We start from the raw sequence: 13,778 nt of genomic DNA, 5'->3' as shown, positions 1-13,778 counted from the left end.
CTAGATACACCCCTTAACGCTACTTCTCAAGTTGAATTGTATTCGTAGATGGTTGACAACACGGTCAAGATACCCGAGCTTACCATCGGAAAGACATCTAATGATTATATAATACATAATCATGAACTTATGCAACTCATTATACTGAATTCCGTAAAATTGAAGTCAAGCCTCTAATCTGACAATATGATGTGTCTCGTATACGTGTAGGCGCTGAAGTAACTAGTAGATTACTAGTAGAATATAAGTCTAAATGGGATGTTCCTGACCCTGCCTAGACACGACCGGAGATGGAGCATTTGCAAAAATGCCACCAGAACTTACATACCAGGAAAAACTTCGGATCTTTTGTCCTCATATACTACTATTCAACTAAGACATATGATGATAAGATTAAGACATGAACCACGAGCACAAGGAATATGAAACGACAAAAGAGGGAATCTTGCTGCGCTGCTTGAGATTGGGACAGGTTTCATCGACAAAAGCAGAAATGGGAAAATAAAAGGGATGGGCAATGAGAAGGAGGTTATGCAGGTCCAGCGACAACTGTCAGCAAATTAAAAAGATGCTATCTCTGACCCCAAGCTTCGCAACATGGGCAGCGCGAAACCGTTCGGAGATCTTTCGACCAGATTAAAGAAGACATGGGAAGAAGCCAAAATCAGGAGAGGGAAAGAGCAGAGCAGCAGCAGGATTCCATCACCTCTTGTCCGCAACCCTCTGAGTTAACAAAGGGGGAATGCTGCCAGTCGTCAAGATAAACGGAACGTTGCATTTTCCCCTCTCCTCTCGGATAAGAAGCTATTAACGTGAATAAACGGTCGACTAATCTTTTCCCCGTCGACAGTCACAACTGCCGTGCCACGAATCTCATTACATAGGCACAAACGGCGTCCGGGGTCAACATGCAAGATCCGTCTCCCTCCGGAAAACAGGTTTGGGAAGAGCTCAAGCATCGCTGATGCTATCAATCTGACTCTGGCTTGCTTCACGCGCCATGCGAGCCTCGATCTCCCTCAGCTGACTCTCACGAGCCAGCAGTTCCTGGCGCTTCTCAGCGATCTCGCGCTGCACCTTGAGTTCGATCTCGCGGAGCTTCTCCTCCTCGCGACGAAGCTGCTCCTCCTTCAGTCTAACGGACTGGGATGCTAGGTCTTCTGGGTTCATCGAAGAGTCTTGTGTACTATGGCTAGGGGTCAGTTTTTGTGCTAGCAGACTGTAACAATGGCAAGCGGGTATACGTACGGCGTAGCACCATCAACACTCTTGCTGAGCTTCTCAGTACGGTAGTTTTCGTAGAGGAAGTCGTGAGTAATTTCCTTAAGGTCTGCGAGATGGCTGTGAAGAAGAGCGCTACGGATGGCCAAGAAGTCCGAGTGACGGGGGTTCTCAACGTCCACGACACCCCAAGGATATTGCCTGGCCCGCACCTTCTTGCCGTCAATCTCAACGAAGTCCTCGGAGCCAACAATGGCAAACGGCATCAGACCGCGAAGCTCAGCATTCTCCTCCACGGTGTCCTCATCGTCCTCCTCGATATCGTAGGGGAAGTTGTACACGGGAATGCGGTAGTGCTCAATATCCTCCATGATGAGCTTCTTGGATTCGGCCAATTCGGCAGGGGTGAGAGAGTCGGCCTTGCCGATGACGGGGATGACGTTGACACGGGGAGAAAGGCGCTTCATCAATTCGATGTCCAGCTCACGCAGTCCATGGCCGGTGGGTGTGATGAAGTAGAGCAGGACGTGAACACGGTTGTCCCTGAAGCGGGGGTTACGCTTGATTCGTGATTCCTCCGCAAGAATATCATCGTATTGGCGCTCAAGGTATCCAACAATTTCGCCGAAGCTGTTGGGACGGTCAGTATTCGTAGGGGGCGTTGGGAAGGCGGCCAAGTTCAACGTGCCTTGCTTCGTTGTCAATCTGGTCTCCGAAACCGGGGGTATCAACGATGGTGAGGGAGATGCGGGTGCCTTCGTCGTCCAATTCCAGCTCTTTGCGAGATCTCATTAGTGGCGTGTATGCTGGTGGTCCATGTTCCGGTGACTTACCAACTGTGACTGGCTTGATGCGGACACCCTCCTCAATGTGAGCGTTGGCCGGGTCGTCGCAGTCCTTGCCTTCTAGGACCTTCTTTCCACAAAGAGTGTTGACGAAGGTGGTACGTCCTAACGAAAAGGGGGAATTCGGTCAATTCTGCAATGAATGTTGTTTTGTATGATGCAGCACATACCGGTTCCGCTGGCACCACAGACCATCAGGCAGAACTGGATACCCTTCTTGACATTCTTCTTGCGACGGAGCTTCATCTGGGAATTAGAGCAAGAAATTAATCGTGGACAAACCTCTGGCCGAGAGCCTGAAGACAGAAAATGAAAAAGAAACCACGGTTCAGGGGACAATGGACGGGGTGGGTTGGATGGGAGGGGGAAGGAGCATGGATAGGCTTCAGAGCAACAAGGCCAGAAAGGGGAAGGAAGTAACATACCGCGTTGAACGACATGATGAATTAATAGGGGAGGAATGGAGGAAATTAAAGAAGAGAGAAGAAGAAATTGAAGAAAATAGAGGTAGAAAGCGAGTGGCAGAGACAAGGACGAAGGTGGTTTGAGCCAAAGGAAAGGAATGGGGGGGGGAACAAGAGAGGTGGAATGAAGGTTGAATGAATTAGATGGAGGAGTGGATGGGATGGGATGTGGAATGGCTGCGTTGCTCCCCTGAGGTTCGACGACGGGCGGACACTCTCTGGGCAAGCTGGAGGGACTAAAGAGCCGTTTGGCTGGCGCTTGCTACTGATCTGGCAGTTAGGGGATTTGCTAGACTCTCTCTCTAAGGGGGGATTTCCTCCCTCCCGTTTTCCTGCCCGTACCAGTTTTTACCGCTCTGGAACGGCCACAACTGCCCCCTTTCACCCTGCAGTTCCCAACGGTCCAATCACTGCCCTCCTTCTTTCTCCAGATTGATCGGTCGCTGGTAATATTGGTATCACTCGTAACCGATGATACATCGATACCTTACTGGTCGTACCACTCCCACTTTTCTAAACAGTCCAGTTACTCTCCCATGGATAGCGGGCTCCCAGGCACGGTTCCTGTATGGAGTAAATGGAGTCTAGTAGTTATCACCCTACTAAGCACTTAAGGTACATGCTTACGAACGCTTTGTTCAATTGCTTAGATAGCTGCCGGTTTTAATGTACAGTAGGATTCCCATCTAGTATGCCCGGACCTTGTCTTTGGGTATCTACCTACTTGCGTGCTCCTTCAACACTCATTATAATACCTGTCCAATCTGGGGACGCCTTGATCATCAATTATTGTCATTTCACTGAGCGAGACACACTCCAGGTCTCCACTCAGCGGTTAGTGCTATGACTCGATAGGGAATTTATTCCTTTAGTCCAGCTCACATATTATCCGCTAACCTGTTCTCTGAGGTACAGAGCGACAAGTCAACCGATTAAAAGCATAAGTGGTTGCTGCAATGTCTAGCTAGCCTCTGTGCTCTCCCCAGTTCTTCTCAGGGGTCGGGGGCAGCAGAAGGCGTTTCCACCGCCGCCGTGGGTCGCTGCGGGCCGCCGTAGCGGTAAGCAATTACCCAAATACCATACAGCTTGGAATTTTAGGCCTCAGGCCTGAAACAATGGCTCCGAGACATTATTACTACGGAATACTATTCCTAACCGCAAAGCTGTAGACTAACCGCGCGGGTTCGAATCACGCCCTTGCCAGTACATGCTTTTTTCTTGATCTCGATCATCTTCGCCGAAGTATATTAAGAAGTTCCTTTTCGGCTTCTGTATGGGTATAAGATGATGTGCATTGATCTCCGTTGAACAACATCACCCCCCTTCGCAGAGAGTCTATTGGCCCGGAATCCGCTGCCCTTCCGGCATCCCCCAGCCAAAAGCGGACCCCCGGGCCTTATCTACTCTACTGATGCTCGGGTGAGGTCAGCGACCGCTGTCGATCTTCTAGTTTCCTGTCTACCTTTCTACCATCCAAAGCTCTGATGGCCTCTTTCCCTGGTGGTCAGAATGAACACCCGACAAGTTATCGATGAGTCTGTGGGGCCACTCTCACTCTCTGCTACATTCAACAATGATACCTCCTGCTTCGCAGTTGGCTTGGACACGGGCTTCTGTGGTAGGTCCTGGCTATGCCCTTCATGCAATAGCTTCCCTTTCGGGATACCCAAGCTAAAGACGTTATGATCTCTATTGCAGTCTTCAATACCGACCCATGCGAGCTCAGAGTATCAAGAGGTATAAATAATAGCATCGGCCCCGCCCTCCTTCAGCTCCGTATCACTAATGCCGTTCACTCCATCTAGATTTCAATGCCGGCATCGGGGTGGTCAAGATGCTCGGCCAGACCAACTACCTAGCTATCGTTGGCGGAGGGAGACAGCCAAAGTTTCCACAGAATAAGGTGTGCGAGCTTCTGCATCTATCTGGCGCAGCTTATACTCACACAGCGGTCGCAGTTGGTTATCTGGGATGACGCAAGACAGAAAGCAGTAATTACGCTGGAGTTCCGCACCTCGGTCCTGGGCGTCCGACTGTCCAAGTCGCGCATCGTTGTCGCCCTCCTCAATAGCATCCACATTTTCGCTTTCTCGAACCCGCCGCAGAAGCTCTCTTCTTTCGAGACAACGGATAACCCACTGGGGCTGGCTTGTCTAGGGCAGGAGGTGCTCGCTTTCCCAGGTCGGTCCCCTGGCCAGGTCCAACTGGTGGAGCTCGAAACGGGGAACGTCAGCATCATTCCTGCCCACAGCACGCCGTTGCGCGCGATGACTTTGAGTCCCGATGGTGAAGTGTTGGCGACGGCGAGTGAAGCGGTACGTCCCTGTCCCTACGATGGCGAATGCGACGCAGACTACTGACAAAGCGCATTCTATCTAGGGCACATTGGTCCGGGTCTTCTCTACGGCTAACTGCACCAAAATGGCCGAGCTACGACGCGGTGTTGATCATGCGGTGATATTTTCGCTTGCCATTTCGCCCTCGAATCTTCTACTGGCTGTGACATCTGATAAATCTACCCTGCACGTATTCGACCTTCCTCATCCTCGGCTACCCACAAACCGTACTCAAGCTGCAGCTTCCCCGACCGAAGAACCAACGAACCAGAAATGGGGCATTCTCGGGAAGATTCCACTATTGCCAAGGGTATTCTCTGATGTGTATTCATTCGCAAGCGCCCACTTTGAGATGGGGGAAGAAGCACCACCTGGCTCACATTATGTCCCGCCCCTGGGTAACTCATACGGGAGCCCCTCGAAAGGCGTGATAGGTTGGCGCGATGATAGGACGATTCTTGTTATCGGTGCCGGCAGGGATGGCCGGTGGGAGAAGTTCGTTCTGCGCGATGGGGATGATGGAAAGCGGTATTGCCTGAGAGAAGGCTGGAAAAGATATTTGGGGGGCAGCTGAACTCCTCTTGTAAGGATGAAGAGTGATTGTTCGCAGGACTACCTATCCGGTTTGCACCAAGGTATTAGCTGTTCCAGATGCAGGCAAGATTCCGGATGCAAACGCGCATGCGCCCATGCCATAGCATTGATTCTGATATGGACACGTCATCGCATGAGCCGGCGCAGGATGAAGCAGCATATAGCATTTCAAGAACAGGCGCTTGACTGCAGCCTTCGGCCACTAAGATCCTGGAGGTCTTGTATTGGATGGCTTTCTCCCAGGACCAGTTAAGAGACTTAGCCCTCATTAGCATATTTAATATTTAGATAGCTTTGCCAGACATTTAACGGTGTCGATCATGTCTATCTCTGTAGCGTCGGGAGTCGGGCGATCGCGACGCGACCGGCGTCCTGTCTCTGTCGGATCTCTCCCTTCTAGATGGAGATCTAGCTCTATGAGATCGCTCTTCCCTTCTGGGCGACCGATCTCTGCGTCTTCTCTCTGAGTCTCGATCGTCGTCGTGTCTCCGACGGTGAGAACGGTGATGGCGGCTTGATCTCTCACGGCTGTCACGTCTCCGAGATGACTTCTCGCTGCTGCGCATTTTCTCCAAGGCGAGTGCGACCTCCTCTTTCTTCTCTTCAATAAGGAATTCCTTCATCGGATCTTCCTCGTCATGATTCTTGATCAGCTCCTGTAGCTCGATCTCCTCCTTGAGCAGAGGCCGTCTGGCGGGCTCCTCTTCCCTTGATTCACTTCCCCTTCTCTTCCTCCGTCTTCTCCGTTCATCATCTGTATCTCTGTCATCATGATCCTTGCTAGTCGTATCACCCATGAGCTTTGCGACATTGTCTGTTTCCTCCTCGTCATCGCGCCGCTTGTACCTCACGTGGTCCACACGCAGCACTCTCCCTAGAACTGTTGCCCCACCAAGATTGTCGACTGCGAGATCTGTACTGCGCTGATCTTCGTACTTCAGAAAGGCGAAACCCCGACTCTTTCCAGTCTCTTTATCGCGCACGAGATTGATGTGCACGGGCTCGCCGTACTGCGAAAAGATGGTTACAATATCACCCTCGGACAAGTCGTATGGTAATCCACCGATGTAGATGTATGCGGTATCTCTGTAGTCTGCGTGCCAGGAAGCTTCCGGGGGTCTAAGATGTCCACAAAGATTAGCAGAGAAACCAATAAGTCGGGTTGAAGATAAGCATGACATACATGGCATTTTCGAGCTCGCGTTTATTGAGCGCTTGGATCTGGCGAATATTATTCATTGTTGTGTCAAGGATCGCAAGAGCGAGCCAGTATTTCCCTCAAAACAAAAGGACCGGATAAGAGCGCAGCTGAATCGCGCCGCAAAGCAAGAGATTGAGTGGCTGAGAGTGAGGGATTGGAAGCAGCAGAAAAGCTGGCGGGTTCAGCTCATCACGGGCTGGCTCCGCGGGAGGGTCCCACCCGCAAGAACGCCGACACTTTGGATTGTTTACTGGAGTGCAACTTAAACGTATTTCTCGACAAAACCGCCTCCCTTTTGGACTGACAACCCCCACCAGCTGTGTGATTTGAAAAGCAACAGCGGAACTATCTACGATACCGCTCATCCGGGTGGGCAACTTGGCCACGGACCCGCCGTTAAAGTTACAAGAGATCGTCCCCAACGCCAGATTCCCCTGACCCCAAATCCGCTTGCCTGGACCGATATCCACCATCTTCTTCAACTCCGCGGCTCACGCGTCAAAGCCGTCGGACTAGTCTCGCAATTACTCGGACGCTACATGGCATGGTCTGCGCCAACTGAATATAGTCAAAATCGAACAGACAATGTCTGCGTCAAGCCAGAACCCCGGCTCCAGATTCGGCACCGGAAACAATAGCCGGCCGTCGAGCAAGGATGGGCCCAAGAAGAACATCTGGTCTTCTATGCTGGATAGTGTCGCGAATGGAAAGCGTCTGCCTGAGAAGAACCTGCTTATTCTAGGTGCGAAGACTTGGTTTCTGCTGCCATGGAGCAGCATCGGCATTCTACTGTTTTGGGGTTGGGTCGCTAATACTTGGACTGAATTCAGGAGGCACGCCTGAGAGTCAAAGAGAATTCCTAGACACACTCGCCGCAGATTCTTCCGATCCTAGTTTGTCGAACGATAAGCGAAAAGGGAGAGTACCGCCAGTAGCCAACCAGTTCGCTTTGGGATATACATATCAGGATGTGCTAGATGCGGACCACGAAGGTAATTGCTTCCTTGGGTTGGGTTGAAGGAGGGGGTTTGATTCTGCGTTGTACGGGTTGCTGAACAAATGGTGCTCCGGCGAACAGATACTCTTGCGCGCGTCTCCGCATACCTACTCTCTGAACCGTCTCTGTCTTTCGCTCCCCTTCTCAAGCCGCTCCTGACCCCTCAATCGATTCCGGAAACACTCGTCGTGATTTTACTGGACTGGTCGGACCCGTGGACATGGATTCGGCGACTCCGAGAATGGGTCCGTCTTCTCCGACACGTGCTGATATCACTCGACGACGAGACGAAGATCGTCATGGAAGAGAATCTCACGGAGTGGAGGGACCGGAAACGAGGCATGGATTCGAGTTCAGGCGGGGCACAAGGATTCACCAGCTCCGCAGGCCCTGTAACGATACCGTTGGGACCAGGCGAGTGGGATGAGGGGCTTGGGATTCCCATGTGTGTGGTCTGCCAAGGGGTACGTTGATCTACTAAAGGCTTCCGGCAAGTCTTTATATTAACAATTTCTCGCATCATGCAGGCGGACAAGATTGAAAAGTTGGAGAAGGACCATGGCTGGCACGAGGAGCAATTCGACTTCATCCTTCAGTTCATGAGAACACTACTACTTAAACGTAAGTACAGCAGCCAATACCGCTTGAGGTTCAATTCTAACAGAAAGCAGACGGCGCATCGTTGATCTACACCACACCGTTCCTCGCAAACTCTCTGCAGAGCCTAATACACTCCTCTCTCGGCATACACTCTCTCCTAAAAAGACAGTCCCTCAAACACAACGTGATCGACCGGGACAAGATCCTGGTTCCCTCGAACTGGGATTCTTGGGGCAAGATCCGAATCATCCGTGAAGGCTTCGACATGGAAGGTATATCGACAGCATGGTCGATTGAGATTCAAGATCCCCCGGAGCCACTCACGAACGGCGTGGACGATCGCAGTTCCGACGAACAAACCGCAAACGCAGTGGACGACGGAACCAGCGCCGTGGCGATCTTCGAGCAAACCATCCAGGACCCCAAGCGCGACACATCGATGGCCCTCACAGGCAGCCAACGAAACGGAAACAAGATCGAGGTAGACACATCCGACATGCAGAGCTTCCTCACGAAGCAGCTCGAGGTCTTAGAGCAGCTGAAGGCGGAGGACGAGAAAGACCGCGCAGCCAAAAAGGTGCCCCAGCTTGAGATGTCGCCATTAGACGACAATGGACGAGTCAACGAGCATATCGGTCCCGTGCAGTTCAACATGGGAGGAATCCAAGTCGACGCAGACGACATGCTCCGGAAGCTCAAGGTAAGATACCTCCCTAGTATCCCCCCTCCCAATCAACAAAACCCCTAACCACCCCAACCCCAAACAGGAACGCGAAGCCAGCCGCTCCCAAAGAAAAGAAACCCTCTCATCATCTGCCGGCGACGAAAAAGCCCACAACCAAGCACTAGCGAACTTCTTCGCTGGCCTGGTCAAGAAACCGGGGGCGAGTCCCCGCGGAAGCCCATCAGCGTAAAAGATAAAGCGATAAATCGGTGGTGGGTGGTAGATGCTTTTTCTTGTTTGATTCCTGTCATTATGGCGGTCATTGTTCATGTTGATGTTGATGTTGGATTGTAATTTTATTCTTTCCTTTTTTTTTATTCCCTCTTTCTTTTTTTCATTTTCACACATTCACGATGCAGTACATACATAACATATTTGGAATGAGTGATTATAACTAACGGGGGATTGTGGCCTGGCTGGCTTGGTGACATCTCGTTGTTACTGCTGCTGCTTCTCGTTGCTGCTGCTGTTGTTGTTTGTGATACCAGAATGGATTAGGCTGGCTTTTTTCTTAGGAGTCGGAGAAAGATGAATGAATTTCCGATAGTACTTTATTGTTTTTTTCTCGTTGCTTGCTTTTAGCTCTTGAACATGGTTGATTGAAAGACTTGTCTTTAGCGTTGCTTTGGAGTCTTGTGATTGTTGAAGAATAAATGAATAGCTTCATTTGTATATCTCGAGTTGGGCGTGTTATCAAAGATAACCATATGCTATCCACTCTAAAAACCAAATTCAAATCATATTATAATGTTATATTGCTGTAACCACCCGAAACCACAACTAGTACTAGGAATACAGATATCCGAATCACAACAACGGAAACTAATCAATCTATCTCTCAGAGATACACTAAGAATTACATACTGTAAGTATAGTATAAAACCATCACCAATTCTCCCAAACAAAATCAGGCAGCACATGACGCATAATATTCCAATGCTCGAGCGCAGCCCGATCCTGGTACTTATGAAGCAGGTGGGTGTTCTTAGAGTGGAGGACACGACGACCGCCCTTCTCGATATCTTGGAACCGACTCGCGTCGATCTCAACCTTTGGCATCAGATACATCTGGCGGAACTTGCTGCCCATGTAATCGGCGGAAACGGGGTCGCGGAAGGTGAGCGGCGTGGCGGAGCTCTTCTTGCAGAAGATCACCATGTTGGTGAAGTCGGCGGTGAGGTCAGAGTCGGAGGCCTCGCGGAAGATGCGGCAGGTCGGGAAGACGTATTGGATGGTGCGGACGGTTAGGGCGGCGGGGTAGAGAGAGATGTCGCCGGCATAGTTCTATCGAGGTTAGTTGGGGGATGGTGGGGGGTTGAGAGAGGGAGGGGGCTTACGATGGCAATGACTCCGTCATCCTTGAGAAGGGAGGATAGGCCTTCGAGGAACTCGAGAGTGAAGAGCTCGAGGGGCTCGGCGCCTCCGGTGAAGACGTCGTGGACGATATAGTCATACTGGGCTGGGGGAGTGCGCTTCACGAAGGCGGTGGCGTCTTCGATGGCGGCGATGTGGTTCGAGGGAAGGTGGAAGTATTCGGTGGCGAACTTGTGCACGACAGGGTCGATTTCCACGATGGTGGTCTCGATGCCGTGGTGGATCAGGGCAGAGGGCGTGGTGCCGACACCGAGACCGCTGGTATAGGTTAGATTTCTGCTTGGAGAGCAAGTTGCTGCTGAGCTTACATAACAAGTGCCTTGCTGTTGGCATCTACGCGGGGCTCGCCGTGGTCAGTTTCAACCAGACGGACGGCCTCAAGCATGGTGAAGACCGAGTAGATGGGGTCCATAACGGCAGGGTTGTAGTTGTGGGGCATCTTGGTCCACTGGCCGCCGAGCAGGCTGTGGTCGCAACGCATGACACGGAACCCATCATTCAGGTTATCCAAGACGGAGATGTAGCCGGTGGTGGAGTCCTGGCGGGCAACGAGGGCGAATCCCTCGTCATTGAGGAAAGAGTTCAATGCTCCAGAGTTCATGTGGACATTGGACGTCATGGAGAACAGAAGGGAGGGAATAGCAAAGAGCAGGAACTTCGAAGGGGCAATAGCAGTGTAGAAGACTGGGAGCAAGAGTTGGAGACCAGCACGAGAAAAGAAGAAAGTAGTTCCAATGAACTTGGCCAGGAAAGCTTTGGCGAACTTCTCGCCAGTCTTGTAGAGGATATAGGTGACCACGAGAGGAACGTGCTCAGCGACTGCATCACCGTGCTGGCTCAGATTTAAACCCGACTGCACCAGCTTACCAGCACAAGCCACGGAGAGCAGAACCAGAGGGTAGTAGGAGATGACCTCGGTGACTACAGCTCCGAAGGGGTTTCCCATAACGGAGCTCGATGCGAACAAGAAACTCTGAACGGTAGGAACCCAGAATGCCACAACAGGGAGCAGGAAAAGAGCCCGGCGGCCAGTCAATCGCTGGATGTGGTCCTTAAGAAACCATCCAGCAGCGCCAATGAGTGCCACTCCATAGCCGTGGAAGATATGGGCAGGAGCCGAGCCATATACTGGCGTCAGCATCAGCACCGTCAATGGCGAGTAGAACGCTGTCAGAAACAGCAGAGCAGCGCCAGTCAGCAGCTGTCTGGTGGTGGGCTGGACAAGACCAGCCAGGGAAGACATGATGTCAGACCTCCAACCCTGAGGGAATCCGGTAGGACCGATCAATTGAAAGCTTCTGTAGGATCCAATTAGTCTAGGTCTATCTCGCGACTGTATGTTTGTTGGCTCCTATTTAACAGCGGAAGAGCTGGGGCGGGGAGCTTCAATGCAACGCCACAACGTGGGCCAAGAAGAATCCCTGAAGACCCACGATGTGAAACAGATTGAAACCGGGCTAGTCTTACCGGTACTTCTCAGATAGAAAGTCGGACTGATCAACGGACGGTCATTATTCGCTCGGGCGACGTTTTGACGCTGAGGATAATTTCCTTTGCCGCCCGGCGCTTCCGGCCCGAATGGGTTTAGTTCCCCCGCGTGTCTCGCCGCGCTTCTCTTCATCCTCAACTTCCCATCGTCATCGTCCTTGACTGATCCCACTACTGCGCCCATTATGCCTCTTTTCCCTGTGGGTACGGGTGTCGCTCCTGACGCAGTCTCTTCCCAGATGGAGTCAGACCCCGTGAAAAGAACACAGTCACCATCTGCGGCGACGAAAATCAAAAACCGGCGCAAGCGCTATCTGGACATGCACCCGGAGTATTTCTCTGCTGATCTCGAGCTAGCCGGTCCGCTCGCTCTGCTCCTTCTAGACTGATTGGTTTCACATTCAGTCACTCTGTCAATGACAGGGAATGTTAAAGCCAAGCTAATATGCCAGCCCTGCAGACCCGTTGCTGTATGATCGCTTGATCCGTCGATTCCAGACTCCAGCCGAGAGGGAGGCTGAAGGACGCGCCAAAGGCTTCTCAGGTGTGCTGCAAGCGGACCTATGTAGATCCGAGGCCAAGTTCGAGGCTCTTTCCCATCCTGATCCTCACGCCATGTTCAGCTATACTCGTGGTCCAAACGGAGAGATCCTCGCGGAAGATAGAGACGAAATTCCCCCGAATAAGGAAGAAGGGGAGAGGGCGTGGCGATGGGAGATGACCTTGCGGTTCCTGAGGGGTGAAGATGGCGATTTCGACTACGCCTCGGTTGATGACAATGACGAGTATGATGATTGGAACGCCGAGCAGGAAAAGTACTTTGATGATGAAGAACCAGAGTGGCTTGTTGAAGGAGTAGACGATGGAGAAGTCAAGTCCCATCTGCAAGGCGAAACTGGTATTCAGGATTTCTGATAGTCAAATCAGGACTCTCCGGTGTCGCTCATCTGGGTGTTGTGGCTTGACTTAGAAGTCCTGGTGGCCAGTTACGCTTTGCGTTTTCCCTCGAAATATGCGCTTACCTGCAGGTCTTCACTTGTTCAGCTGCTTTGCGGTTTTGGCAAGGGAGCGGAAGTTTTTGCTGCGCTTGTTTGCAGTTTGTTCTCGCCGAATGGGCTGGGACCCCATTTTCATATCACACGATCAAAACGTCATTAATGACGCATCTTCCATATCCGTAATGGGAATGCCTCGTAGCTCCTGCTTTAGCAGACCCTCTCGCCCTCATGCCGAACTGAGTGCAGTGCTCTTCGCTGTATCTGAATAAGGATGAATTGCATTCCGTGGATATGCCTACTGAACCAGGCTCCTATATCCAGGATGAAACTATACTTGCTCGCGGCCAGATTGAGCGTTAGTGATGTCACGTCCCATTCGGTCATCAGCCTCACTACTTCGCAGGACCAGCATCTTGGTGACTCCGTCGGCCAAGTGACCTCATTAAAGGCCTCAAATATGATGTCTGTTATTGCTCATGCGCTGAGCGTTTGTGCTGCGGATGCAGGAACAACATAGTCAAGTGGTTGAGCCATGTTGCCTTGGTCCATTTCAATGTGCTTTAGGAAGTTGGGGAAGGATGGAACGTCAGACTAGCGGCTGGTCTTTCTTCGGTTAGTGTTAACGCTCGTCTATAGCATCAATGCCAACCTCCGTTACACCTAATCTTGTTCTTGAAGTAAATTGCCTCGGTCATTCAATACTCAGCATAGACTCGCTTCCCGTGAATGCTCATTCAATCTCATCATCCAACACCTGGTGAACCTTCTTTTTCTATACTCTATATTTATATCCACAATGTACGCTCTCGAGGATTTAGACGTCTACATCATCTCATCCTACTTTTTGCCTGTGGAGCGGTGACGCTCCAGGCCGGTGTTGCTGATGGCATCGCTTGCCCTGCCATGATCATGTCATGATGTCGTGAGATAACTCGC

At 51.4% G+C, this 13,778-nt stretch overlaps 7 protein-coding genes across 7 annotated transcripts; 4 read left to right on the top strand and 3 right to left on the bottom strand.

Moving 5' to 3' along the window:
* Positions 1-330: 330 nt before the first annotated feature.
* On the bottom strand, positions 331-2,796 carry aspA (putative septin AspA). The gene is made up of 6 exons (XM_026764200.1): positions 2,492-2,796; positions 2,237-2,306; positions 2,055-2,171; positions 1,910-1,997; positions 1,249-1,851; positions 331-1,186 (listed from the first exon to the last, which is right to left on the bottom strand). The coding sequence occupies exons 1-6, from the start codon at positions 2,504-2,506 to the stop codon at positions 952-954; spliced, it is 1,128 nt and encodes a 375-aa protein (XP_026632459.1). The 5' UTR covers positions 2,507-2,796; the 3' UTR covers positions 331-951.
* A 294-nt stretch (positions 2,797-3,090) lies between these two features.
* BDQ94DRAFT_133061 (uncharacterized protein) lies at positions 3,091-3,506 on the top strand. The gene has a single exon (XM_026764199.1). The coding sequence runs from the start codon at positions 3,222-3,224 to the stop codon at positions 3,375-3,377; it is 156 nt and encodes a 51-aa protein (XP_026632458.1). The 5' UTR covers positions 3,091-3,221; the 3' UTR covers positions 3,378-3,506.
* A 533-nt stretch (positions 3,507-4,039) lies between these two features.
* On the top strand, positions 4,040-5,440 carry BDQ94DRAFT_165148 (phosphatidylinositol-3,5-bisphosphate binding protein HSV2; the record flags this gene model as incomplete). The annotated part of the gene is made up of 4 exons (XM_026770214.1): positions 4,040-4,148; positions 4,336-4,433; positions 4,489-4,845; positions 4,910-5,440. 4 exons carry the CDS (start codon positions 4,040-4,042, stop codon positions 5,438-5,440), a joined length of 1,095 nt encoding a protein of 364 aa, XP_026632457.1.
* Positions 5,441-5,602: 162 nt separating this feature from the next.
* On the bottom strand, positions 5,603-6,808 carry BDQ94DRAFT_5452 (uncharacterized protein). The gene is made up of 2 exons (XM_026776023.1): positions 6,644-6,808; positions 5,603-6,579 (listed from the first exon to the last, which is right to left on the bottom strand). The coding sequence occupies exons 1-2, from the start codon at positions 6,697-6,699 to the stop codon at positions 5,766-5,768; spliced, it is 870 nt and encodes a 289-aa protein (XP_026632456.1). The 5' UTR covers positions 6,700-6,808; the 3' UTR covers positions 5,603-5,765.
* Positions 6,809-6,922: 114 nt separating this feature from the next.
* BDQ94DRAFT_5432 (dynein family protein) lies at positions 6,923-9,333 on the top strand. Its single transcript, XM_026776017.1, has 6 exons — positions 6,923-7,403; positions 7,492-7,653; positions 7,740-8,122; positions 8,186-8,279; positions 8,330-8,958; positions 9,026-9,333. Exons 1-6 carry the CDS (start codon positions 7,247-7,249, stop codon positions 9,170-9,172), a joined length of 1,572 nt encoding a protein of 523 aa, XP_026632455.1. The 5' UTR covers positions 6,923-7,246; the 3' UTR covers positions 9,173-9,333.
* A 362-nt stretch (positions 9,334-9,695) lies between these two features.
* Positions 9,696-11,659, bottom strand: BDQ94DRAFT_133055 (spermidine synthase). The gene is made up of 3 exons (XM_026764198.1): positions 10,665-11,659; positions 10,320-10,614; positions 9,696-10,266 (listed from the first exon to the last, which is right to left on the bottom strand). The coding sequence occupies exons 1-3, from the start codon at positions 11,597-11,599 to the stop codon at positions 9,868-9,870; spliced, it is 1,629 nt and encodes a 542-aa protein (XP_026632454.1). The 5' UTR covers positions 11,600-11,659; the 3' UTR covers positions 9,696-9,867.
* A 335-nt stretch (positions 11,660-11,994) lies between these two features.
* BDQ94DRAFT_133054 (uncharacterized protein) lies at positions 11,995-13,488 on the top strand. Its single transcript, XM_026764197.1, has 2 exons — positions 11,995-12,204; positions 12,305-13,488. The coding sequence occupies exons 1-2, from the start codon at positions 12,030-12,032 to the stop codon at positions 12,757-12,759; spliced, it is 630 nt and encodes a 209-aa protein (XP_026632453.1). The 5' UTR covers positions 11,995-12,029; the 3' UTR covers positions 12,760-13,488.
* The last annotated feature ends 290 nt before the right edge of the window (positions 13,489-13,778 follow it).

This window comes from Aspergillus welwitschiae (assembly GCF_003344945.1).
Source record: "Aspergillus welwitschiae strain CBS 139.54b unplaced genomic scaffold BDQ94scaffold_1, whole genome shotgun sequence".
Classification (NCBI taxonomy): Eukaryota; Fungi; Ascomycota; class Eurotiomycetes; order Eurotiales; family Aspergillaceae; genus Aspergillus; species Aspergillus welwitschiae.
The sequence above is the reverse complement of the archived record's forward strand: the minus strand, read 5'-3'. Positions and strand labels throughout refer to the sequence as shown.

Excerpts from the sequence above, each read along its gene's own strand:
- aspA (XM_026764200.1), bottom strand. Across the intron at positions 1,852-1,909 it reads CAGATTGACAACGAAGCAAG|CTTCGGCGAAATTGTTGGAT; the intron begins GCACGTTGAACT and ends CCGTCCCAACAG. Across the intron at positions 1,187-1,248 it reads AGTGTTGATGGTGCTACGCC|TACACAAGACTCTTCGATGA; the intron begins GTACGTATACCC and ends CCCTAGCCATAG.
- BDQ94DRAFT_133061 (XM_026764199.1), top strand. The coding sequence starts at position 3,222 with ATGCCCGGACCTTGTCTTTGGGTATCTACCTACTTGCGTGCTCCTTCA.
- BDQ94DRAFT_5452 (XM_026776023.1), bottom strand. The coding sequence starts at position 6,699 with ATGAATAATATTCGCCAGATCCAAGCGCTCAATAAACGCGAGCTCGAA. Across the intron at positions 6,580-6,643 it reads CGCGAGCTCGAAAATGCCAT|ACCCCCGGAAGCTTCCTGGC; the intron begins GTATGTCATGCT and ends TGGACATCTTAG.
- BDQ94DRAFT_5432 (XM_026776017.1), top strand. The coding sequence starts at position 7,247 with ATGTCTGCGTCAAGCCAGAACCCCGGCTCCAGATTCGGCACCGGAAAC. Across the intron at positions 7,404-7,491 it reads GAAGAACCTGCTTATTCTAG|GAGGCACGCCTGAGAGTCAA; the intron begins GTGCGAAGACTT and ends GACTGAATTCAG. Across the intron at positions 7,654-7,739 it reads GCTAGATGCGGACCACGAAG|ATACTCTTGCGCGCGTCTCC; the intron begins GTAATTGCTTCC and ends TCCGGCGAACAG.
- BDQ94DRAFT_133055 (XM_026764198.1), bottom strand. The coding sequence starts at position 11,599 with ATGTCTTCCCTGGCTGGTCTTGTCCAGCCCACCACCAGACAGCTGCTG. Across the intron at positions 10,615-10,664 it reads AACAGCAAGGCACTTGTTAT|CGGTCTCGGTGTCGGCACCA; the intron begins GTAAGCTCAGCA and ends AACCTATACCAG. Across the intron at positions 10,267-10,319 it reads ATGACGGAGTCATTGCCATC|AACTATGCCGGCGACATCTC; the intron begins GTAAGCCCCCTC and ends TAACCTCGATAG.
- BDQ94DRAFT_133054 (XM_026764197.1), top strand. The coding sequence starts at position 12,030 with ATGCCTCTTTTCCCTGTGGGTACGGGTGTCGCTCCTGACGCAGTCTCT. Across the intron at positions 12,205-12,304 it reads TGCTGATCTCGAGCTAGCCG|ACCCGTTGCTGTATGATCGC; the intron begins GTCCGCTCGCTC and ends CCAGCCCTGCAG.